We start from the raw sequence: 23332 nt of genomic DNA, 5'->3' as shown, positions 1-23332 counted from the left end.
GTTCTTGCTTCCTTGCATGTATCCTGGCTTCAGCAGAGGATGTTAAGTGTAATAGGCAGAGCTTTCTTCTAGAAAACGAGAATAGCTTCCCAAATACGAGAGTAGCCTTGCCAGGCAGGCTCATGTTCTGGCCAGGGGAGCAGCCGGTCCCCCATTTTCAGAGTGGTGGCTCTTTGGGGTTCTGGGCGGGAACATGCCATTCTATTGGTGCTCTCTGCGGCCTGCACTACACTGATACGTGTCCGGCCCTCCTTCCTCCATTCAGGTGCATGAGTCATGAAGGGAGGGCTGAGCATCTGTGTCCTGCTGGTGGTGTTCGTTATACCATAGGCCTTTTCTCTCCTCTGGTTAGTCCTCTCCTCAGTGGCTGAGGTGGCCACTGCATCCTCAAAACCTTGCTTGGAGTTCAGCTGCCATTACTGGGAGGAGCCCCTCCTACCTACCATCCCTGGGAGCCTGCCTCACTGGACTTTTCAGCCTGGACTAGGGTAAGGGGGGCTGAGGAGCACTTTCACTTGGGAACCCTGGGCTAGCGGGCTGAGGTGGAGTAGCTCAGGTATCTTTGCACACTAGGGCTTCTGTGGATCAGAGCTCTTGCATTTCATGAACTTGAGCAGCGTTAAATTTCTGGATCCAGCAGGGTAACTTACTCCCTCTGGGTACAAAGCACCATGTGCAGTGGGAGTATAAGGATGAACAAGGTAATTCTGATCCTCAGCTTTGAGGCCTCTTAGGTGGTGAGACATCCAGTGACTTCTACAGACATTTGGCACACGATGGTCCAAACTGCTCCACCGTCATTCAGGAAGAACCTGCTTTGTGCAAAGAGCTGTTAGCTATTAGCAGGTCGCAGGGATGGGAAAAGGAGATGGAACTCGTTTTTTGAAAACTTAGCATGAGCAGGAACTTTCCACATATATTTAATCCTATGCCAAACGTTCAACCGTTTTACAGACGCGAAACAGAAGATTACCAGGTGGCTTTTAACCAAAGTCACATCGCTAGGATTCACATATCAGGACCACTTGACTTCAAACTCACCTTTCTGTTAAAAAGGAAAAAGTTACTTCAGGCTTTAAGGGCATTCAAAATCAGTGGGAGAGACAAGACACAAATCTGAACAACCAGAGAACAAGTCTAAGTTGTGTGTGGGGAGCTGGTTCTCAGAAGAGACCAGCACAGGTCTCCTGGTGTCAGAAGGATCCACGGGGTTGGGGTTCGGGCTGGTTCCTGAGGAAGGGGCAAGCTGTGCCAGGTGGCTGGGAGGAGGGCGAAGAATCTTGCCTTCCAGCTTGAACGTAGGAGTGGTAGTTCTGTGTGTGCAGCACGGTGAGGACACACACCCAGACCCAGCAGGACATTTCTGCTCCATATCGTTAGGCATATTGTCAGGATTGAGAGTCTGATGAGCCAGACCAAGAGGTTTGGGTGTAGATTCCAACAGAAATAGGAGTTTATAACCACAGGCACTGTTGGAAGAAGGGTGGGACTAGGTATAACATCATCTGTTCGTCTGGGTCGCTGAGCTGTCTCCAATCCCCCTAATGTTAGTCCTTCCCAGGCTTTTCAAACCCCGGGTCCTGACGAGTTCTCCCTCAGGTACCCGGAGGACCTGGTTGGTTGGAAAGGAGAGTATCATTTCTAGAACGCTTCAACTCCTTTCTAGGACTTCAGTTACCCTTCTTACGCTATTCGAACAAATCAGAGATTATTTTCCCAAGTACTAGGAATCTGTCACACACAGATTCCCACAGAACTCAGGGAGGCTTGTCCTCAGCGGAAGCGGCGTTTGCCGCCAAGTGGCACACACGTTCCACTCAGCTGCTAAGTGGTGGGAGGTGTCCCTGCCCTGACCCTTTCTCTGGCTCTCCTAATTGTAACACAGCTCTAAGTTGAATAAACTTCTTTCCCCTACAACCAGAAAGGAGATCTTATGACACTGGGAAGTAAAAATAGACTATCTGTAAGAAATGAAAACAGACCTTTAAAAAAAACACCCCTGTCTGAGACTGTCCCACATTCATTAAGAAACAACTTCATGTGTTCCACGTGATTATCGTTAACCACATAAAGTTAAAAAAAGTTCCTTGTCTCCCTCCTCATTAAGAGATTTGATCTACTTTTTTTTAAGTTAACATGGCTCTAATTATGTGTCAAGCACTGTTGTAGCACTTTACAAATACTAACATTCTTTTTTACTTACTCTTGAATGAACTCTTTAAATATATTCCCCTGTGAAAAGAGGTCTGACCTAATGTATTTGCTTATTTCTTTGCAAAATCATTTCCCCCAACTCTTCACTGCCTATCCTAGTGAAGAAGAAAATCCCCTCAAGATAGGTGTTCCACTTGGAGCTTGAGCACCTTCATCCTATTCCTGCCACTTGTCACTAACGACCTGCAACCGTGGGCCGGTAAGTCAGTGCACCTTAGGGCTTTAAGTTGAAAGGGTAGAGTTGGAAGTTGTCAGTGTAACATCGGTAGGCGTGTGTAATTCTGTGACGATGTCCTGTAGACTGTGGGGGACGTTGCTGGTGATGGTGCGGGGTCGAGAATGAGTGCCAAAAGAGCTGGGGGTAGCAGCCGTTCCACCATTAGGGAAGCCAGGTAGGATGTGTTGTACTAAGAGCAGATGATGGCTGAAGAGAAGAGACAAGAATGGATGTTATAAAACACTAAGGATAGGAGAGTGAAGGGTGGCTCTGTGGGGCGGGCTCTTGAGATGAGGAGAACGGGGATGGGGTGGGAAGGGATGAATTGTTTGGGCAGGATACTGTTCAGCTGCTGTGGGACATCTCTATGGAAATGTCTTGTCGATAACAAAGCTGGGGAATTGAGACAAGTGCAGCAGAGGTAAATGTGATATCTATATGATAACTGTTAAGTGCCGTGAGAACACAGACGTCATTCACTGATGTATCCCAAGCACCTAGAAAAGTCTTGAGCACAGAGTTGGTGCTTAATAAGCATCTGTTGACCGAATCATCAACGTAAAGGTAATGAAGGCTCTTTAAATTTGTGCCTCTGTATTATTCACCGAGAGAATGGGAGCCAAGGCAGTCAGCTAAAACCTGAACCTCAGAAAGGGTTGGAGAAGACTTCAGAAGAAAGCCCTCAAAGAGGCCCAGAATTTCAGATATGTGAGATATGGGGAGAGGTGTGGACAGGATCAGATCCTGCAGGAGGCCACAGAGAATGCAGTCTGAGGCACAGACTCAGTCTGATGCTTTGTGAGTGGGAAGGTGGACACCATGTTCATGGGCTTAGTGAGGTATTGGCTTAGAAGCTGAGGGTTGTTTGCCAAGGAGAAAAGAGGTGTAGGGATTAGAACCTGAAAGTCTAGAAAAGGCTGGGAAAGCTGTGCTGGATCCTCAGGAGATTAATAAAAGGATCACCAAGCAGGGCTCAAAGGTGAAGCTAGACATCGTGAGTTTGTGGTAGGGTTAGGCAGGCAATGCCCAGGCAGGGCCATGGCACCTCACCCACCTTGGAGGACCCTCCCTAGAAATATCAGTTACTTCCTCCTTGACAGACTCCTGATTAGCTACCACTAAAGGGTGGTGCAGGTTTGCCCTGGGGAGTTAGCCCGTAAGGCACTGGCTTGCTGGCCCATGGCTGGGGGCCTGGGGACTAAGATGGCACCTCCTTATGGGCTTGTATTCACCCCACACCCGTTCCTTCCCCATCTTTCCATCCATTCATTCCTTCACCAGCAGTCGTTACTGAGAGTCTACTAAGTGCCAGGCTGCGAGCTTGGTGCTGGGGAGGCAAACATGAGGAAAGCAGTACCTTCCCTCGGGGCATAGGCAATCTGCAGGGCAACCTCACCCACTTGCTGTGCCTCCCAGAAGTCTTGTGTGACTGGGTCCTGATCTGAACCCTGCTCTGGTGCAGCAGGTGGGCGAGGTGGACCAGAGCTGGGAGGTGATCTCTGGGCAGACTCCACGGTCAGGGAAAAGGCAAGTTTGCTGTTGTAACGTCTGAAACCTGCTTATTTTGGTAAGCTCTAGCTGTTTTTTATTTCCTGGATTTGGTTCCCTTTTGTTTTTCCCTAGGCTTTTTGGCTACAGTCCTTTTAAAATTTATAGCCTATCTATCTTGGTTGAGCCAAAGGGAACGAGAGAATGGAAATGGATGTTCAGACTGTTTGGGTCAGACAGAAAGTCAGGCAGTAAACCCTGCCACCAGGTGCCATGGGCACAGCACCAAACAGGATAGGAAAACTCAAAAGGGGTGCCTGGAGGCCCACCTACACAGAGCTTTCCTGTTCTATTCTGGGAAGATTTTGTTTTAAGAATGGAAACTATTCTGTGTCAGGAGGCTGCAGCCTTCCCTAGGATCATAGCTCTAGGCTAGGATGGGGGAGGCTATGGATGGCTGCACTTTTCTTTTCTCCAGTAATGAGGCTTCCACTTAGGAATTGACCGTAAAATCTTACAGAAATGTAATAGGGAAGAACAAATCTGACTCCACATTGGATCTAGCTTTTTTTAATTTGTTTTGTTTTGTTTGTTGTTGTTTTTACTTTTAACCTTTGTAGGCTATTACTTTTGCTACAAGTTAAGAATGTTGCCTACAGCCTGAAATATACAGGATAGCCCCAGGGCTCTGACCTTTAAAGGTATAACACTTTTGCATTCATATAGAGATAAAAAGTTGCAGAACAGAGAATAACATTTGTCTTGTTGGAGGTTTGTAGGAACATTGTGACCAGACCTACCTAAACAGCTGCAAGAGCAAAGCATTCAGGCACCAAAAAGTTTGCAGCAAACAACCACATCTCCTCTCCTTTTAGTATAAAAGAAGCCTGAGGGACTTCCCTGGTGATCCAGTGGTTAAGAATCCGCCTTCCAGTACAGGGGGTTTGATCCCTTGTCAGGGAACTAAGATCCCATATCCTGCATGCCGCACAGTGCGGCCAAATAAGTAAGTACAGAAAGAAAGAAGAAAGCCAGAATTCTGACTCCGTTAAGATGGTTCTTTGGGACACCAGTCCACCATCTTCTCAGTATGCTGGCTTTCCAAATAAAGTCACTATTCCTTGACCCAACAACTCATCTCTTGATTTTACTGGCCTGTTGTGCAGTGAGCAGTATCAGCTTGGTAACAGAGGGAGTGGGATTTCTGGCTCAGGAGGAGAGGCTGGGAATAGCTCATGAGCGGGCTGTGACGTGCCCTTCCCAGGGTAGCTACCACGGCCTCTGCATTGGTGCTGGGTACAGAGGGTCAGCCCCGACAGGAGGAGAGCTGCCCTCTGAGTAAGCGTCGCCCAGGCCTGGGGCTGCTTCTGGGGGCTTCAGGATGTTATAGCCAGAGAGCAGCAGAGGGAGGGTGGGGAATGGGGCGCAGGAGCAGAGCGCAGGCTCTGGCGACCTTGGGGCCCTCCTCCCCGTGCTCCCCACCCACTTTCTCATCAGTCCTGGCAACAGGGCCCACTTTGTGGGATCATTTGTGATCGTGGCTGCACGTGCAGCCTCAGGCTCTGCCCCACAGGCACCCGGGAACTGCCCAGCACCCTTTGGAAGGTGGTGACCAGGTGCTGATGGGATGGCCGGGGCGCTGAGAGCAGGGACAGGGAGGCCCAGGGAACTCAGAGTTGGGGAGGAAGAGTCCTTCAAGTATAAAAGAAACTCTAGGGAATTCCCTACCAGTCCAGTGGTGAGGACTTTCACTGCCGGGGCCCAGGTTCAATCCCTGGTAAGGGAACTAAGATCCCACAAGCCAAGTAGCGAGGCCAATCAATCAGTCAGTCAATCAATAAATAAAAGAAACTCCCTAAATGCAGTTCTCCACAGAGGTGGGGGACTCTGCCAGGAATAGGGGCAGGGGTCTTCCCAGCCTGACTCAGGGTCCTGTGATTCCCTCCAGTCTTCCAGCTGCCTGGGCTGCTACCACGGCACAGGCCTCAGGGGGGCGCTGCTCCCCCTCTGACAGCATGGCTCAAGGCAGCCAGAATGGGCCCACAGCTTAGGGAAGTCCCCGAGGGGGCGGCAGAGTCACTGGATGGAGGAGAACACCGCTTTATCACCCTGAGCTTGCTCTTGACCACAGACAGGCTGTTTCCCTGGTCTGCTGGGTCCTCAGCCCTCGCCCCTCAAACAGGAAAGCACGGCTCCCCACCCATGGCCAGCTGGCCCAGCGGCCCCCTGGGTGAGCAGCTCCCTGAGGAGGGCAGGGCCTGCCCAGCTGCCCAGATTTTCTCCTTCAGCACCTGCCCTGTCTCTGCAGCACGAGGCCTTCCAATCCACAGCCTCCCATTCTGGCTTTTCCGTCTGACTCCTTGGTCTCTCTCAAGCGCTCCTGCAATAGCACTGAGCCCTCCCTCCTGTCCACCTCATCTTCCTCTGGCTTTCCCTTTTTCCTGGTACATCTCCACCTCGAGAGCGGCCCTCTCCCCTCTCCTCCCCTGGTTAACCAGCTGTGTAAAGAGCTGCCAGGGCTGGGCTGATGGATGGGCCCTTCCCCCGCTCTGCTCTTCCTCAGGCCTCCCCTTGTCCCCACGCCTCCCTCCCGGCCCTTTCTCCTCACCTCTGCCTCCACCACTCATTTTTACCATCAAGGAAGGACACCAAGAGGAAAGGGGCTTCTGGATAAGCAAGTGGAGAGGTGGGTCAGGGAGATAATAGGGGCGTGCAGGCAGCTCCTGCAGATAAGGATTTCCTGGACCCCCTTGGGAATGCCCTACGAAGTGGGGAGAATGCTCCTGATTCTTCTGTGCTTCCCCGTCCCTGACAGCAATGCCTGGAGGGGGTGGAAAAGCAGGGTGGTGTTGAAAAGGGCTGGGGACTTAGTGCAGCCAGAACTGAATTTGGATCTCAGCTCTGACGGTTATTAGCTGCATGATCTGGGGCAGGTAAGCCTCAGTTTCTCCATCTGTAAAGCACAGACAATATTGTCTGCCTCACAGCGCCTGGCACCAAGTGTAAGCTCAATAAATGTCATTCCTGTCCCTGCTGTCAGGGTGCTGGGTCACCCTTTTCCCTGAAATCCCTCATAGATTCCACCCAAAAGGTAACCCTTTCCTACATGCCCTCTATATACCGGGCACACTTGTACCCACAACGTCATGTAACCCCTCTGTTTATAATTAGGAAAGCTGGAATGCAGAGGGGTTACCAGTGACCAGAGTATCAGCAGAAGGCCGAGGCAGAACCAAGGAGCCTGAGCGCAGAGCCCCAGGAGGGGCTAGCCAGCAGCAGGAGGTTGCTGGGAAGGAGCCGAGAAGAGTTTTGCTGAGAAACTCAACTGTGCAAGAGCCTCCCAGGGCCTGGGTGGGAGTGAGAGCCCAGGCTCTGCACCTGCCCCTGTCACTTGCTGGGTGACCTTGGGGAAGTCCTTTTCCCTCTCTGAGCCTCAGCTTCCTCTTCGTTTTGCAGGGGTATGAGACAGAGGTGGACTGCATGCTTTGTGAGGTCTCTTCCTGCCCTGCATGTTCGGTTCCCTGTCCTGCAAAGGGATCCAGCCTTGTGCATATAGGGCAGGGCTGCAGCTTAAGGCTGTTCATAGGGTAAAAATCTAGTCGTTTTCCCCACTCCCTATTTCCTCACTCTTCCCCACCCCATCCTGTCACTTGGGGCCTGTAATCAATGAGTCGTAAAATGAGAAAGTAGCAGGAACTAGCAAAGCATGGACAGCAGCTGGGGCAGCCTTGGTGCCCAGCGTGAGGGACTGCTAGCCCTTCGCCTGCGCCCAGCCTCCCGTGCTAGACTCAGGCCAGCAGCGACTCACCCATCCTGGTCGAGGGGCCCCCAGCTGAAGATCAGAATGGGGAGGCCTATTTTCAGTGGGTCCAAGGACCACACCTTAAAACAAGTAATGAAATCTATGTGTACTGACGTGGAAAGACGCACCCAGGATGTATGGCTGAATCATAAAAGCAGGTTACATGTTATCGCCTATAATGTAATCCTCTTATGTTATTACAAAGAAATCTTTGTACATAAAAGAAAATATGAGCGGAGAGACTGTGAATAGCAGTTCTCTCTGGGAGTAAGAGTATAGGGGAATCATTCACTTTCTACTTTATACACTTTCCTTTGATAGGTTTTTATTTATTTATTTTTATTTTTGGCCACACTGCACAGCTTGTGGGATCGAACCCATGCCCCTGGCAGTGGAAGCACAGAGTCCTAACCACTGGACAGCCAGGGAATTCCCTCCTTTGATAGGTTTTTAAAGCGCACATATATTGCCTTTATAATTTTAAAAAATCAACACAATTGGGCTTCCCTGGTGGCGCAGTGGTTGAGAGTCCGCCTGCCGATGCAGGGAACACGGGTTCGTGCCCCGGTCCGGGAAGATCCCACATGCCGCGGAGCGGCTGGGCCCGTGAGCCATGGCCGCTGAGCCTGCGCGTCCGGAGCCTGTGCTCCGCAACGGGAGAGGCCACAACAGTGAGAGGCCCACGTACTGCAAAAAAAAAAAAAAAAAAAAAATCAACACAATTTAATAATAAAGATATTTCCACTGTGGGGGAGAAGGCTTGCAGAAATATGCACGAGCTAATGAAAATGCTCCGGGTCTTTGCTTCAGGCTGGAGTTATATCAACCTAGGATGGGAAGGCCGGTGGACTCCTGCACTATATCCAAAACGAAAGCACAAAGGGCTTGATATTTTTTTAAGAGAAAATGAACAACCCCTTAATGAAATCTGTAAGGTCAAATCTGTCAAAATATATGATTCAACGTATATGAGGCAAAGGGAGGATAATTGTAAAAGAGGTCCTTGGTGTCCACAGCTCAAACCTGGACTTGGGGTTGGCTGCTGTGAGGCAGGGCTGGGGCAATTGGGACTGAGGGCTGCTCCCCAGCACCTCACACAGCTTGAGAACAAAGCCAAATCAGCACCGTGGTCCAACCCCTCTCTCCCAAATGGCTGCAGCTTCCAACCACCGAGCCCAAGGCCACCCTGGCCTGCGGGAGCCTTTCAGAATGACTCCAGTATCCCTCAGCTCCTTGCCATCCAGCTTTTTCCTATAACCAAGCCCAGAACGAATGGGCATCTCCCTGAGCCAAGGACCCAGGCTCGAGCACACTGCGAAGTAGGTGAAGGCAGTAAAGGGACTGGTGGGTTTCAGCCTACATCAGAATGGATATTTGAGGGTGGAGAGGATGGAGAGGCTGGGAAGCGGGTAGGGGAGCTGTGCAAGGTCACTCTGGCTGAGGGATTCTATCCGTTCCTAGATGACCGGTTCTGTGTCCCCCTCCTGAGGAGTCAGCACAGGGGCTGAGAGGTGCAATAAGATACAAGTTTATTGGCAGAGGTGCGGCGGAGTCCTCCCTCTCTCTGGGAGAGCCGAGGGCACAGCACCAACAGAGGGATGGCCAGACAGACCCCCAAACAGACACATGGATGGTGCAGACTCATAGAGACCATAGCACAGCCACACAGGCACAGAGACACACAGGCCACAGCACCAAGACACACACAGACACAAAACCATAAGGCCAGAACACACGGACAAAGTGCAGGCTTTGGGGCTCCTGCATAGACAGACAGCCACGTGGGGAGGGGGCCCCTGCTGACCTCCCCCAGGCTTAGGCACGCCAACAGCACAAAGACAGGCAGATCCCCCAGCCAGCCAGCCAGGCTGCCACACAGACAAATGAACTGCACGGAAAGGAGGCTGGGGGCTCCCCCGAGCACGGGGAGCAGGGACCACAGGACTTCTACACACCCCGACTGCCCTGACTTCCCTGTTCAGCCTGACCCTGGCCCCACTCCCCACACACACTTTGGTCTTGCCCACTGGGGCTGGGGGGTTGGCAGGTGGAAGCGGGCAGAGAGGAAGGGTACGGACCCAGCTCCGTCCCTTCTCCGTGAGCAGGGAGGCAGTTGCTGAGAGTCCAGGGCTGAGCCTGGGCCTGGCAGTGGGGTGAGGGTGCGGCCGTGGCTCAGGCTTGGGGGGGCTCCCTGCAGCGCAGGCACTGAGCCATCTCAGGCTGGTACTGCTCGACCTGCAGGGTAGAGCTGGAGAATCCAAACCGGGAGTGGAGCCGGGATGTGGCTTCAGCCAGGACGGCTTCAGAGTCAGCCGTGGAGTCTGCGGGGGAGTGATAAGAGGCAGCAGGTTTCCAGGGGAACTGGGAACCAGCCAGGGGCCCAGATAAGGATGGGTGAAGGGGACCCAGGGGTTTGCATGGCATGAAAGCCAAGATTGAATGGGAAGCTTTATTTTCTCTATATATTGTATGAACTGTGTAAAACTGTAAAAAAGGTCGGACAGACTCATCCCTAATCAGCTAGGCTAACACACTAGACCGTTATTTTTCTATTCTCTTCTGCTCTTTGAGTATCAGTATACAGCTGTGTATTTCAGCAGCCATACCACCCGATTTTCCATGACATTCCAGATGTTAAATATTCTGTTCTCATTGTCCCTCTAGAGTTACCATCAATATCCTACAAAGTATAATATTTTTGGCATCCAAATTGCATGTCTCTGATTGCTTCTTGCATCTGGAAGAAACTCAAAAATTCTTTGTCAGCTTGTGAGTCACCATATATATTTTAAATAGTTGAACCATAATGTAGCTAAAATTTTATATTCCGCTTTCTCTCTTAGCATTATACCATAAACATTTTTCCTAGTTGCCCTACAGTCTTCATAATCATCAATTTTTAAAAGTTACATGATACTCCACTGAGTGGAGGAGCCATAATTTACCTAACTGTGCCCCATCACGAGACCTGTAGGTACCAGTGACCTCTTAAAGGGTTGCTGGTTCCCAGCACTACTTCAGAGAGAGTGAAACCTCCCCGAGAGAGAGAGAGAGAGAGAGAGAGAGAGAGAGAGAATACAAAAGACAGAGATATGGAAACATTCGCCGTTAATTTCAGACCATCTTCCCATGTTTGGATGGTGGTACGGGAAGGGAGAAATATTTCTGGAAAGTAACTGCTTACTGGGGTCAGTGTGGACTCACCAATGGCCAGGTGTGCGGAGGCAACATGGTAGGTAAGCGTAAGGGACCACAGGTGCAGCTCGTGGGTTGCCCGAACTCCTGGCACTGACAACAGGGTATCTCGCACAGGTTCAAACCCCACATTTCGGGGGGTACCTGCAAGCAGCACCCACCGTGCCTTATTGCCAGGGCCACTCCTGCCCAGAGGCCAGGACCCCACCTCCCCCATCCTGTACCACTCACCCTGTTGATCCCCGCAGTTTACCCCATCCCTGAATCCTCCTTCCACCAATAGGCCTTCTCCCCACACTCTCCAGGAAAACAGAGGCGCCTAGTCCTGGGGTGAGGTCAGAGAGGGCCCCTGGGGGTGGGGAGCAGTGGCGTCTGACTCACCTTCCATGAGGACGCGGAGAACATCTCGGAGGGTGGGAGCGGTGGATCCAAGGGCACAGATGGAGAAGAGAAAGGTGCTGATGGGGTCAGCTGCCTTGTACTGAGGCTGTAGAGAAAGAAAGCCCTAAGCCTGGGAATCAGGGACCTTTCAGAGGAAGACCTAGGGGCATCCTGGACAAACAGGACCTGAGAGGCCCCTGAGAACCCTGCTGGGGTGAAAGGGACTATAACCCTGGGCCAGGAGTCCTGGGGGGCTGGGAGATGGAGTGGGGTGGGAGGGGGTCCAGGGAAGGAGGGGCTGGGAGGTGGAATTGGGGGAGGAAGGCTGGGGCAGATGGTACCTTGAAGTAGATGAGGATGGAGGCAGCCAGCACCCCAAGGCTCTGCAGAAGGTCCCCCAGCACGTGCACAAAGGCCGCCCGGACGCTGGTGTTCCCCAGGGGCAGGGGCTCCCCAGGCCCCTCCTCCAGCGGTGCATACTCTGCCCCCCTGGACCCGTGGCTGTGGTGGGGCCCGGCCTGGTGCAGCACAAAGGCCATTCTGAGGGGGAAGCAGAGCTGCTCAGCCCAGGTGGCCTCCCAGGCTCCTCTGCCCACTTCCACGGCTCCTCCTCTCACCTCCCCAGGAGCCCTCTCTCCATCTACTTTCTCCCTATTTTCCCAGTCCCAGGAAAAAGACAATACGGTCCAAGAGAGACAAGTAATGCAGCCTGGGCGCAAGAATATGTGGTGCCAGAGACGTGGATTCAGATCCTGACCCTGCTACTAAAGTAGCTATGTGCCCTGGGCAAGTCCCCTGGTCACCTCTTGGGATCTATCTGATTAACTGTATACCAGGAGTGATACTACCTACCTCATGGGGTGGTTGGGAGCTTTAAATGAGACAATGCTGATGACAGCCCCCAGCAGGGTGGCCAGTACACAGCAGGCCTTTAACAAAGGTCTTTTGACTCTGAATTTTAGGTCTCTACCCCAGCCCCTTCTCGGGCATCCCTAGAGCAGAGAGATGAGAACAGCACGTGCGTGCTGCGAGTCTGTCTGGGAGAGGAGAGCCTGCTCTCCCAGCCTGGAGGAGGAGCCCTCGCCCTGAATCCCACACGGTGCCTGCTCCATACTGGAACGTACAGCAGATTGGCACAGACTGCGATGCTGGCGGTCAGCAGCATGGCACCCCCCTCGATGTGGTAGTCGCTGTGCAGCAGGCGGATGAAGGCCAGGTACAGGAGGATGCCAGTGACCATCCAGAGGGAGACCACAGAGGCCAAAGCCCCCAGAGTCTCTGCAGGGGAAGACAAGCTATCAGAGAGCTGCCCAGGACCCTGAGAGGTACCTTCTGGCAAGATTGGGGGAGGTCATCAGACCATGCAGGGGCCTTACCTGAGCGGTGCCAGCCAAAGGTCATGGTGCGGGTGGCTGGACGGGTAGAGAGCCAGAGGGAGAAGAGGCTGCCCATCATGCTACCCACATCTGCCAACAGGTGGGCTGCATCAGTCATAATGGCCAGGCTGTGCGCCAAATACCCACCTGTAAGGGTAAAGCGATATATGGTCTGGTCCATTTAGAAAATATCATGCAGTGTGTGTAGAGGCATGGAAAAGAGACAGGGGGGACACATACCAGAATGTGAACAGCAATTTTTCTCTGGTAATGGGATTACACGTGGGTTTGTTTTTTCTTTTCACTCATTCACATTTTCTAGTTTTTCTACAATAACATTTTTTTGACCATGCCGCGCAGCTTGTGGGATCTTAGTTCCCCGACCAGGGATTGAACCTGCGCCCTCAGCAGTGAAAGCGTGGAGTCCTAACCACTAGACCACTAGGGAATTCCCCACAATAACATATTTTAATCAGAAGAAAACAGGGCTTTTACAAGACCAGTTCATACTGATGAGCCCGCCCTGAATTCCCTTGGCGCTGTCCCTCGCCCTCTCCCACTTCCTGAGTCCTGGGCACCCACCTCCCCCGTCCCAGCCATCCCCATCTTCTCTGCATCTCCACCCAGGAACATTCCTGGGACTCCGGGTGGGAAGTGGCTTAGGCAGGCGTCCGGAGGACGGTGTTGGAGGAACTGCTTTCCGACTTACCGACTACTTCCCCGGCCATGAAGACGCAGCACACGGCACAGGCGGCACACAGCTGCCTCTGTGCCTGCAGCCTCTCAGGGGTGAGACCTGGCTGTGGCAGAGGGTCCCTGTGGCAGTGGTGGAAGGACGTCTCCATGGCTTTGGGCTCCTCGGGAAGGGGCTCGGAGGGCTCTGTGAAGAGACTGAGGCAGGCAGCCCAGTTCAAGCTGGGGCCTGGTTCAAGGGCTAACCTGCTTCTCACTCCCAGTCCTGGATCCCCCAGACTGGCTTCATCAGATGTCCCACCTCTCTATCCTTTCCCGAGGCCTTGTGGACAGAGGGCCACAGGAGAGATGGGGCTAAATGGACAACTCAGATTCCAGCCTCCCTTTTCCTTTCAGGTACAGAGCCATAGAATCTCAGAGCACACATGGAAAGCACCTTAGAGACGTCTAGTCTACCACTTATTAAAGAATTAGAAGTATGAGGTTCAAAGGGGGAGAGGACTTATGGAGGCCACACAGCTAGTTAGTGGTCGAGCTGAGATTAAACTCCAACCAGATCAATTCATTATGATAGGCACCACGAAGAATACAAGATGAGCAGGATATCCTTTCTGATCTCTGGGGGCCTCTGGTGAACAAGACAAATGTGTACCTAAATGCTATGAGATGTAGCAAAAGGTAGCTATTGCCTTAGAGCAGTTAAAGCGCTATCAGGGCTCAGAGGGACATACCGACTCTAATGAGGAAATCAGGGAAACAACTGAAGGAGGCAGCTGAGAAGTGCCTGGAAGGATGGGAAGGATTTTGATAAAGAGGAGGCGCACGTGCCCGGCGAAGGCAGTATGAAGGGGAAGTGGTGTGGAAGTGTGGGGTGAGGCTCAGCACATGGTCCTGGCCTTAGTGCCTCCCTGCTGGACCTACCCCCTGGTGCCTCCACTCCCAGGTCCTTCACCTTCCCTCTCTAAGACATTCAGCTAGACGTGGCCCTTTAAGAGGAGAGTAGAATGCTGGGACCCAAAAAGTCTGAAGTTCCTGGCACAGAGAACTAATGGCCAGATTCCAGAGCTGGGTTGTCATGGGGAGGAGAGAACACAGACTGGTGGGGCTGGGATTGGGAGCAGTAGGAGTGCTGGGTTTGGAGTCTGCCACATGTTAGCTGGACCTCAGTGTGACCATAAGCACCCAGCAGAGGCCACTTTAACTGCACAGTGCAGTAAGCCTCCCAGGACAAATGAATGGGGCTGGAGGCCTCACCTGGGGATGCCAGAGGCCGAGCTCAGGCTAACTGCGTTTTCAGTCCGTTCTGGCTTAATTCTCACCCCCATGACTACCCAACCTGAACCCCAGGGAGAACAGAACCTTCCACAGCATAAAGGACCTAAATAGAAAAGTACAGTTCTAGAAATACTCATGGAGGTGTCACAAGAATACCGTTGAGAGAAAATGAAGGCTCCAGATAGAAATGTGATCACAGCAGTAAAGTGGGGAAGGGTGCCTGGGGCCTTCTGGATGAGGACAGCTCTGCCCAATGGGCGAATTCAGCTGTGAGGGAGATGGGGGCACATTTGGTGCTTCTAGGGAAAATTCAAGTCCTGGCAGGTAGATTAACTTCTTGGAATCCCCTTCCGAGACTTAGAATCTGGGTGTGTATGATTCCAGGTGCGTTTCCAGAGGAGATGGGAGATGAGGGTGGCTTTGAAATCCACCCTTATTCTTCAATGAGAGAACCAAGCAGCGTACACGTACCGAAGCTCAGTCTAGTGGGAGAGACAGAAGTGTCGAAAATGACTGACTATGCAAGGAGAAGCCGGGGCCAGGAGGGTTATGAACAAAGGACTTTGGAGCACAGGGGAAGGAGTGACCAACTCTAAAGGGGATGAGGAGACCCTCACAGAGGAGGAGATGTTTAAGAGAAGACCTAGGTAGAGAAAGGAGCTCCAGACACATGGAATGACAATGACAAGATATGCAGCTTGGAGCTTAAGTGTGAGGAACCAGGGGAAGGGCTGAGGAGGAAAGTGATGGGCTCAAAGTAACATAAAGGGAGATACACTGATTGATTTAATCTTTCCCCGATCTGTGAGATGGATGACCTTGACGATGTACTAGTCTGGGAGGAAGAGAAGAGAGGAGATGGAGGGGTCCAGAACCGACAAGGCCAGAGGCTCCCTGAGCAGAATCTTTGAGAGAGGCAGGCAGGTAGGGAAGAGCCTCTTCCAGAAAATACTGCAGGATTTGGTGACTAATGGTCATATGAGAATGAGAATAAGCTGGGAGTCAGAGATGCGGGTCTGAAGAGCAAACAGAGGGTGAGTGGCTTTGAGGCAGTGGGCAAGATGCCTTTCCTGGCCCTGTAAGACACAGCGCGGCCAGGCGTCAAGGTAGTCACCCATCAACAGGCTGCTCCCTTTTGTTTTGCATTAACTGGGCACTAAAGAAGCCTCATTGTTGGTGTGCAGACACACCTGCTGTGTGCAGAGAAGGAAAGACAACTTGCTCTCCCTGGCCCTCTGAAACCCCCGACAAACAACAAATAATATTGAGCGGGGTAGAAGGGAGACTGGCCTGAAGCAGAGTCGAAAGGTACATGAAGAGATGCCAGGGCCACAGCTGCCCCCGTCTGCAGTCCTCCGCGGGAGAGATTCCGACGGAAGTCTTCCCTCCCTTCTGTTCATCCATTCCCCCATCCACCGGGGTTTACGGCCCCCATCCAGGGAAAGAGCGAGAAACCCACAGAGGCACCACACCCGAGACAAAGGGAGAGGGGTTGGGAGGGAAAAGGAAAGATAGGGAGATGAGGAAAGAGAAAAAGCCGGAGACTCCCCCTGTCAAATTCCCGAGATAAACGAACGGTGGGCAAACAGACAAAATGGCCAGCGGAGGTGGCCAGGGAGGGCCTGGCGCGGCCGCTCGGAGCGACAAGGCGGGCGCCGGGCGCGGGAGGCCGGCGGGACGCGGAGGCGGTTCTCCGGCCGCCCCCGGCCCGCTGTCCCGACCGCTCCGAGCGCCTCATTTCACACCTCGCCGCCCCCGGCCCCGTCTGTGCGTAGCCGGGAATACCCCCGCCGCCCAGACCGCACCTGCTCCTTCCTTACCGCCCCCTCGCTTCCCAGCGGCCGCCCGCCCCACAGGAGCCCGGAAGACCCGCTGCGGAGCCCGGGCCCATCGTCGGCCCGGGTGCCCACAGTTGGCCACTCTGGAGGGGGCGCCCCGAGCCCGGGAGCGCGGAGGGTAGGGCCGGGGGCCTGGGCGGCGAGGGGCTCCTACGACCCCGGAGCAATGCGTACATCGGGGCACCTGGCGCGGACTCCGGCCAGACGGAGGGGCAGTCGCTCGCGGGGGTCAGACGCGGCGGGGGCGGCGGAGGGGACGGGAAGCTTGGGGGGCGGGCCGAGGAGCAGTTTCCCGGGACCGGGAGAAAGAAGGTAGCCAGGAGGAGGCATATGGGGCTGTTGAGCGGGGGGGGGGGGGGGTCGGGGCTGGCTGGGTGGGCCGGGGCTCTCTGTGCAGCCGAAGGGGACAGAACGCAGCGCCACGAAGCCGAGGGGGTCGCGGTGCGCTGGGCCGGCCGGCCGAGAGAGACAACGAAGTGGACGGAAGGCGGAAGGGTGGCGCCCCCCCAGCCGAGGGCCGACCCAGGTCAATCCTACCTCTTCAAACGCAGGCCGCCACCAGCGCCGCCGCGGTCTCGGGGGCTCACCAGGCGAGTGGTCTCAGAGCCCCCCGTGGCGGGAGAGGTCTCCATTTCCCCGCGGCCCCGACCGTCTAGGCCGCACCGAGGTAGGGAGAGGCGTGGCTAACCCCGCGCCAAGTCCGAGCGGCCTGTCGACCCCCAGACTCCCCGCAGGGCCTCGGGGCCACCACAGTGGAGGGAACTGCGGCGACTGTGGCGCCGGCAGTCCGAACTGCAGATCCCGCGGCTGCTGGAGCCCCGCCCCGCGTGGGGCGAGCTCCCCAAGCCCCGCCTCCAGGCTCCCCCGCCTCTCCCCCCACGCCTAAGCCCCGCCCCAGGAGCCCCGTCCCCGTAGGTATGGCCCTACTTCCCGGTGCCGGAGCCAGGTAGGGCGGTGGGAGCTCTCTGCGCCCCCGCCGCGTTCTAGAGAACGCCTAATCTCCATAGCCCACCCCTAGGCAGACCAGCCCCGCCCCTACCCGAGCCCTGCCTACCAGTTCCCAGCCGAGCTCCTCAAGCCTAGGGACCTTCCAACCAATCTTCGCCCAAGGGACACCGCCCCGTGCAGGTCCGCGCCAGGGCATCCCACCCCCTCTCCCCACCACCCGTCACCTCGTGGCCCCAGCCTCCCCACACGAAGGCAGAAACAGGTGTGGAGGAGAGAACCAGAAAGAGAATGTGGGGTAAGCAGTGTGACAAATCCGGGAGAACTCCAGGGACTCCGGCCAGAAACCCCTCGGTGGCGGATGTGGGGTCGGAATTCGCGAGCAAAGTCTGCTGCCAAGCACTGTACCGCTCATTATTATTTATTTTTATAGAGACATGGGGCGACAAAAAGCTTCCAGCTCTCCTTCAATCCATTATTATCCCTATTTTTTGGACGAGTAACAGTCCCAGAGGAAGAAGTGTCCGGGGTCATACGACCAGTGAATAAAGGACTGGGACTGGAACCCCATCCTCTCTCCCTCCCCGGTTCAGGACGCCACAAGGCGACTGGAGAGAGCGCACAGCCGCAGTTTTGTCACTTAGAGGCTGGGGCAGCCGAAAGGAAGAGCGCTCCACTTCTCTGGGGTCACAGCCCCAGGTTCATGGAGGGAGGCTGCGGTCAGCTTGTCCTTACCTCCAAACCTGTAGCACCTTCCCGGGCATTACTTCATCTTGCCTCATTTAAACTAAAGCCCAGGGGAAGGAGTGACTTACAGCAAAGTCTGTGGCTGAGCCTGGAGTCGAAGCTTCAAATGCTCAACGTTCTGTGCCCCTCACACCTGCCACCAGTGTACAATGAAAAGGGGTGGTTACTGGATTGTGCACTCCAAGCTGTGACACTCTGTGAAGAGAAGGGTCCGTAGGAGGAGGGGAAAGAGTGAGCATGGATGGGGAAGGTGGAGGGTGAGAGTCGCTAGCCAGCCCCGGCAAGAAACCCATCAAACGCACCCTTCAGAATACCCTGGGCTTCAGAATACCCGTCACAATGAATTTAGGGCTCTGGTGACAGTCATCTAACCCCAACATTGTTTTTTTCAGACAATGAGACTCCGTGCGTACTTCTAAAAACAAACAAACAAAAAAAATGGAGGACGTGCCAGCTAGAGTGGTTGGAAGTGATGGGGTTAACCTGGGAGAGCTTCGCGGAGGAGGTGAGGCTTGAACGGATTAGGCAAGCTGGGCGGCGGGCTGACTGTTCCGGCGGGGAGAGTGCGGCTTGTGCCAAGGTTTGCGGGCGGCGTGTGCTAAGAGATCGTACTGCGCCGGGAGCGCTGCGGCACGGAAGAACGAAAGGGTCTGCGCGCGCCCTCGGCGCCGCCTCCACCCACGCCCTGCACGGGGCCCGCGCCAGCCTGTTCTCCACACTCTTCCCGCAAGGCCCAGCCCATAGTCCACGCGGGGCAAGGGAGCGAGGGTGGGGGTGGCTTTCGTCCCCCAATCTCCCCTAGAGGCATGGGGCCTCAGCTCCCTCCGTGGGTTATAGCAAGGCGAGAGGGGAAGCCACCAGCAAGGTCATCTTGTTGGTTCGTGTCAGAGCTGGGGTGGAATTCATGTCCCGCTCACCTATGCCAGGGCCCCCCCCCGGGCACGTCCCGCCTGGCGCCGTCGGTTTTCGAAGCTCCGTCCGCACTGGGCCTGGGGCATTGCCAATTCTGAGAGCCTTGGAGCTGGGACGTGAGGGCCACTGCTCACGCCAGGGCTCAGATGCGGTAGCCTCGCCCAAAGTGGCGCGGGGCGGGCGGGCGAGCTCGAAAATGGGCAGAAACCGCGGGACCCTATGCAGGACGGGGTGTGGGGGGCGGGCTTCTAGGCACGCCTCGGCCGATGACAACAGCAGGGGGACGTGGTAATAACAATGGCTTCCTTCGGGATTTCCTTTCCTGGGCAGCCCGTGGCGCAGGGACAGCAGCCCCGGGTGCCCGGGAGGGGGCGCAGACGCCGGCACGTGCCCGCCCCGCCACTGCCACCCGGCGGGGAGCGAGAAGGCAGGACGGGAAAGGGGCGTCGGAGCAGACGGATGACAGGGCTGCCCTTCGCCTCGCCTCCCTGGCCTTGGAAACCGTGCTGCCTCCAGAAGTCGAGTGCAACGGCAGGGAGAATACCAACAGTTTCTTTTGCTTGGAAATTTATGCAAGCCTGGCAGTGAAACAGACAGCTTGCACCTGTTTCTCAAAGAACCATCAAGTGGCCCTATGAAAATCTTTGCAAAGGGTCCTCTTGAATTCCAGGTCTGAGGAAGGCATTCTGCACCTGGACAGGAGCTAGGAAAACTGTGCAGGAGTTAGAAGGACAGCTGAGGGCTGGTGCCCTGTATGGAACTCTAGTCTTCATTCAATATTTACTGAACACTTATTCCTGCCATGCGCCCTGCTATCCTAGCTGTGGATTCCTGGTGAACAAGATAGACGTGTTCTCTCCCATCCTGGCTTTAACTTGACTGCAAGAGATTTCTGTTCTGCAGATTTTGGTTACTGATTTACCCACATGCTCTTACGCCTTCCTCAGATACCAATTTTCCCTAAGGTGAGTCCTTAGTCTACTCTTAGTTGTGGAGGCAGGAAGGCCTGCATGTTCCCGAGAGGACAGGTCAGTGCCAGCTTCCAGAGCAGAGGGCAACAGAGCAGCTCAGAAGGAGGCTTCAGGGAGACCCAGGCTGGAACAGTTCATATTGAGAGAGAAGGAGAGCAAAGCCCAGTGCTGAGGTCAGGATTTAGGCTGGGCCAGGGATCTCAGGCAAGATTTGGAATCCAAGGCTGTGGGCAAGGGTTAACACTTGAAAGGGCCAAGCCAAGCTGAAGGGTATGCACAGAGGTGTTACCCCTAGAAAGCCTTTCCTGACCCCTCCCACCCCTGGGTGGGTTATGTGCCCTTCCCTGGTGATCTCAAGGCCCACTGTGCCTCGGTGACGTTAGCACTCACCACGTTTTAACAAAATCGTTTACTTGTCAGTCTCTTCACTAGAGTACAAGCTCTCTGAAGACAGCTATTGTCTTTCTCAACACTGTGTCCCCAGCACACCATAGTGCCTGATACATAGTCCTCGATAAAGCCATCCCAGAAAGGAGGAGCTGATTGTCAGAGTGGAAGCAGGATGGAGGAAGCAGGATTTTAGTTGGAGATACGGAAGATGAGGGAAGGCTGCAGCTTAAATGTCACATCCTCAAAGAAGCCTTCCTGACCCCCCCAAATCAGCCTAGTGCATGTTATGCATTCTCATCGCACACTTCTTTTTCTGCCTTAGCACTTATCCTACTGTAATTAAATTGTTATTTGGAGATTATTTCTTTTTTCACTTGGCTTCCAGGACACCATAATCTAGTTTTCCTCCTATTTCATTGACTACTTATTTTCAGTCTCCTTTGCTGGTTCCTCCTCATCTTCCCAACCTTTAAATGCTGGAATATTCCAGGACTTGGTCACCCTCTTCTCTTACCTTCCTACACTTAGTCCCATGGAGATATCATCCAGTCTCAAGGCTTTAAATACTACCTAGAAACAGCAGGAAGCAATGATTGTTGAAGCTGGGTGATGGGTACATGGAGGATCATTGTACTATTCTGTTTCTATATGTGTTTGAACGTTTCTATTAAAAAAAAACTTAAAAAATAAATGGCAGCTTATATGATGATTCCCAGATCTCTCACTTGAACTCTGAACTCATATACCCAAATGTCAGCTTGACCTCTCCTCTTTAATGTCTAATAGGCATCTCAAGCTTCATCAAAAACTGAGCTCCTGATCGCCACCCTTATCCCAAACCTTCTCTTCCAGCAGTCCTCCCAGGTCAGAACATGCGAACTCCATCTTTCCACTTGCTCAGACCGGAAGCCTTAGAGTCATCCTTGACTTCTCTATTTTTACCCCACATCCAATCTGTCAACAAATCCTGCTCCCATCCTTGTCTAAACCACCATCGTCTGCCTTCTTGATTACTGCAGTAGCCTCGTAGGTGGTCTTCCTTTCTATCCTCAGTCCGGGCTAGGCAACTAGGCCAGATTTCATCAGTCTCTGTCTCAGTATCAGCCAAAGGCCTTCCACTGGCCTGCAAAGCCCTATGCAATCTAAGCCCCTCTGATCTCATTTCATACTACTCCCACCTCGCTCCCCAGCCACTCTGGCCTTTGTGCAATGGGTCCTATGACATACCCGGTGTGTTCCACCCCAGGGCCTTTGCATTTACTCATCTCTTTACGTATAATACACTCTGCCAGATGTCTTCACAACTCACCTGAGCATCTGCTTCAGGTCTTGAATCAAATATCACTTTTACAGGGACTTCCCTGGTGCTCCAGTGGTTAAGAATCTGCCTTCCAATGCAGGGGACAAGGGTTTGATCCCTGGTCAGGGAACTAAGATCCCACATGCCACAGGGCAACTAAGCCCATGCTCCACAACTACTGAGCACACGGGCCACAACTAGAGAGCCTGTGAACCACAACTAGAGAGAGAAGCCCGCGCACCGCAATGGGCGCAACTAAGACCCGATGCAGCCAAAAATAAATAAATAAATATTACAAAATATACACACATATATATATATATCACTTTTACAGGCCCTCTCTGCTTATCCTTTTAAAAAATGCAGTCTTCCCTCAAATTTTTTCCATCTCCATCCCTGCTTTATGTTTCTCCATAGCAACTATTACCACCTAACATACTGAATATTTTACTTATCTTGTTTACTGTCTATCTCCTCTCACCAGAATTTAAGCCACATGATGGCAGAAGTTTTTGTCTGTTCTGTATGCTGCTATATCCCCAGTACCTAGAACAGAATCTGGCAGAGGATAGCACCTAATAAATATTTGTTGAAGGTATAAATGAATGTCTGTCTTCCACACTAAGCTATAATCTATGAGAGCCGATTATCACTGTATCCAAGGTACTAGGCATAGAGCAACAATTAATAGATATTTGTTGAGTAAGCGAACTGATTAATTAAAAGGACAGTTCATGAGGGGAACTGTAGTGAGGGCAATGGTATAGAGGTGAGAAAGAACAGGAATATTTAGGAGGAAAAAAAGACTGATGGTTATGGAAGGTTTACTTCAGGGCAATAGCAGACAATGCACCTGGAGGGATAACACGGTATCAGATTGTAGATTTCACTGCCATATTTTAAGGGTTGTTTTGCACCTCATAGGCTATGAGCAAAGGACTGGTAATGATGGAAACATTGCTTTGCTCTAGGAACATTGATCTGGTAACCAGTATCCAGGATGAGACTGGCAGTAGGGAGAACAGTGAGAAGGCTAGGACAACAGTCAGTGTGACATGGAAATCCTTTAACTGAGGTGCTTCAAAGCTGTGGGAGCTGAAAAGAAGGGGACAATGAAAGAGCAATTTTGAAAAAAGAAATTAGTAAGATTTTTTGGCCCGAATTTGGGGGAAATAATGGTCCATAGCCCACTGATGTTTGGGTTTTGAGCAGCATTATCTTGGAAAGAGTCATAACATTAATGTAAATAGAAAAAGCAAGAGGAACAACCAGTCTGGGGGCAAGGTCGTAAGCTCAGATTTCAGAGTATGGTTTTGAGGCAATGGGAGATGGGCATGTGGATGACACTAACCTGAGCTAAAGCATAGTGCCAGCTGAAGCCATGCCCATAGACTGCATCTCTGAAGTAGAGAGGAGAGAGCAGAAGCAGGAGCTTAAAGACCAAACCATATAGAATATCCACAATGAGGAAATGAAAGAAGCGAGAGGAGCCAGCAAGGGACAGGAAACTTATCAGAGATGTAGGAGGAGACACAGAATAAGGCAGAGCCCCAGAATTGAAAAGACATGAAGTTGGTGGAGCTGAACA

The 23332-nt window shown here is 53.0% G+C and overlaps 1 protein-coding gene across 1 annotated transcript; it reads right to left on the bottom strand.

The window, feature by feature from the left end:
* Positions 1 to 9266: 9266 nt before the first annotated feature.
* On the bottom strand, positions 9267 to 17223 carry SLC30A3 (solute carrier family 30 member 3). The gene is made up of 8 exons (XM_081254309.1): positions 17017 to 17223; positions 13383 to 13564; positions 12674 to 12820; positions 12422 to 12575; positions 11639 to 11837; positions 11298 to 11403; positions 10926 to 11060; positions 9267 to 10042 (listed from the first exon to the last, which is right to left on the bottom strand). Exons 1-8 carry the CDS (start codon positions 17109 to 17111, stop codon positions 9894 to 9896), a joined length of 1167 nt encoding a protein of 388 aa, XP_081110435.1. The 5' UTR covers positions 17112 to 17223; the 3' UTR covers positions 9267 to 9893.
* Positions 17224 to 23332: the final 6109 nt, after the last annotated feature.

Source organism: Mesoplodon bidens (assembly GCF_964165515.1).
Source record: "Mesoplodon bidens genome assembly, chromosome: 14".
NCBI lineage: Eukaryota > Metazoa > Chordata > Mammalia > Artiodactyla > Ziphiidae > Mesoplodon > Mesoplodon bidens.
The sequence above is the reverse complement of the archived record's forward strand: the minus strand, read 5'-3'. Positions and strand labels throughout refer to the sequence as shown.

Coding starts and splice junctions, on each gene's coding strand:
- SLC30A3 (XM_081254309.1), bottom strand. CDS start 17,111: ATGGAGACCTCTCCCGCCACGGGGGGCTCTGAGACCACTCGCCTGGTG. Junction 11,838..12,421: donor GCAGTCTGTGCCAATCTGCT/GTACGTTCCAGT, acceptor CTTCCCCCTCAG/AATGGCCTTTGTGCTGCACC. Junction 10,043..10,925: donor CTCCGCACACCTGGCCATTG/GTGAGTCCACAC, acceptor ACTCCCCCGCAG/ACTCCACGGCTGACTCTGAA.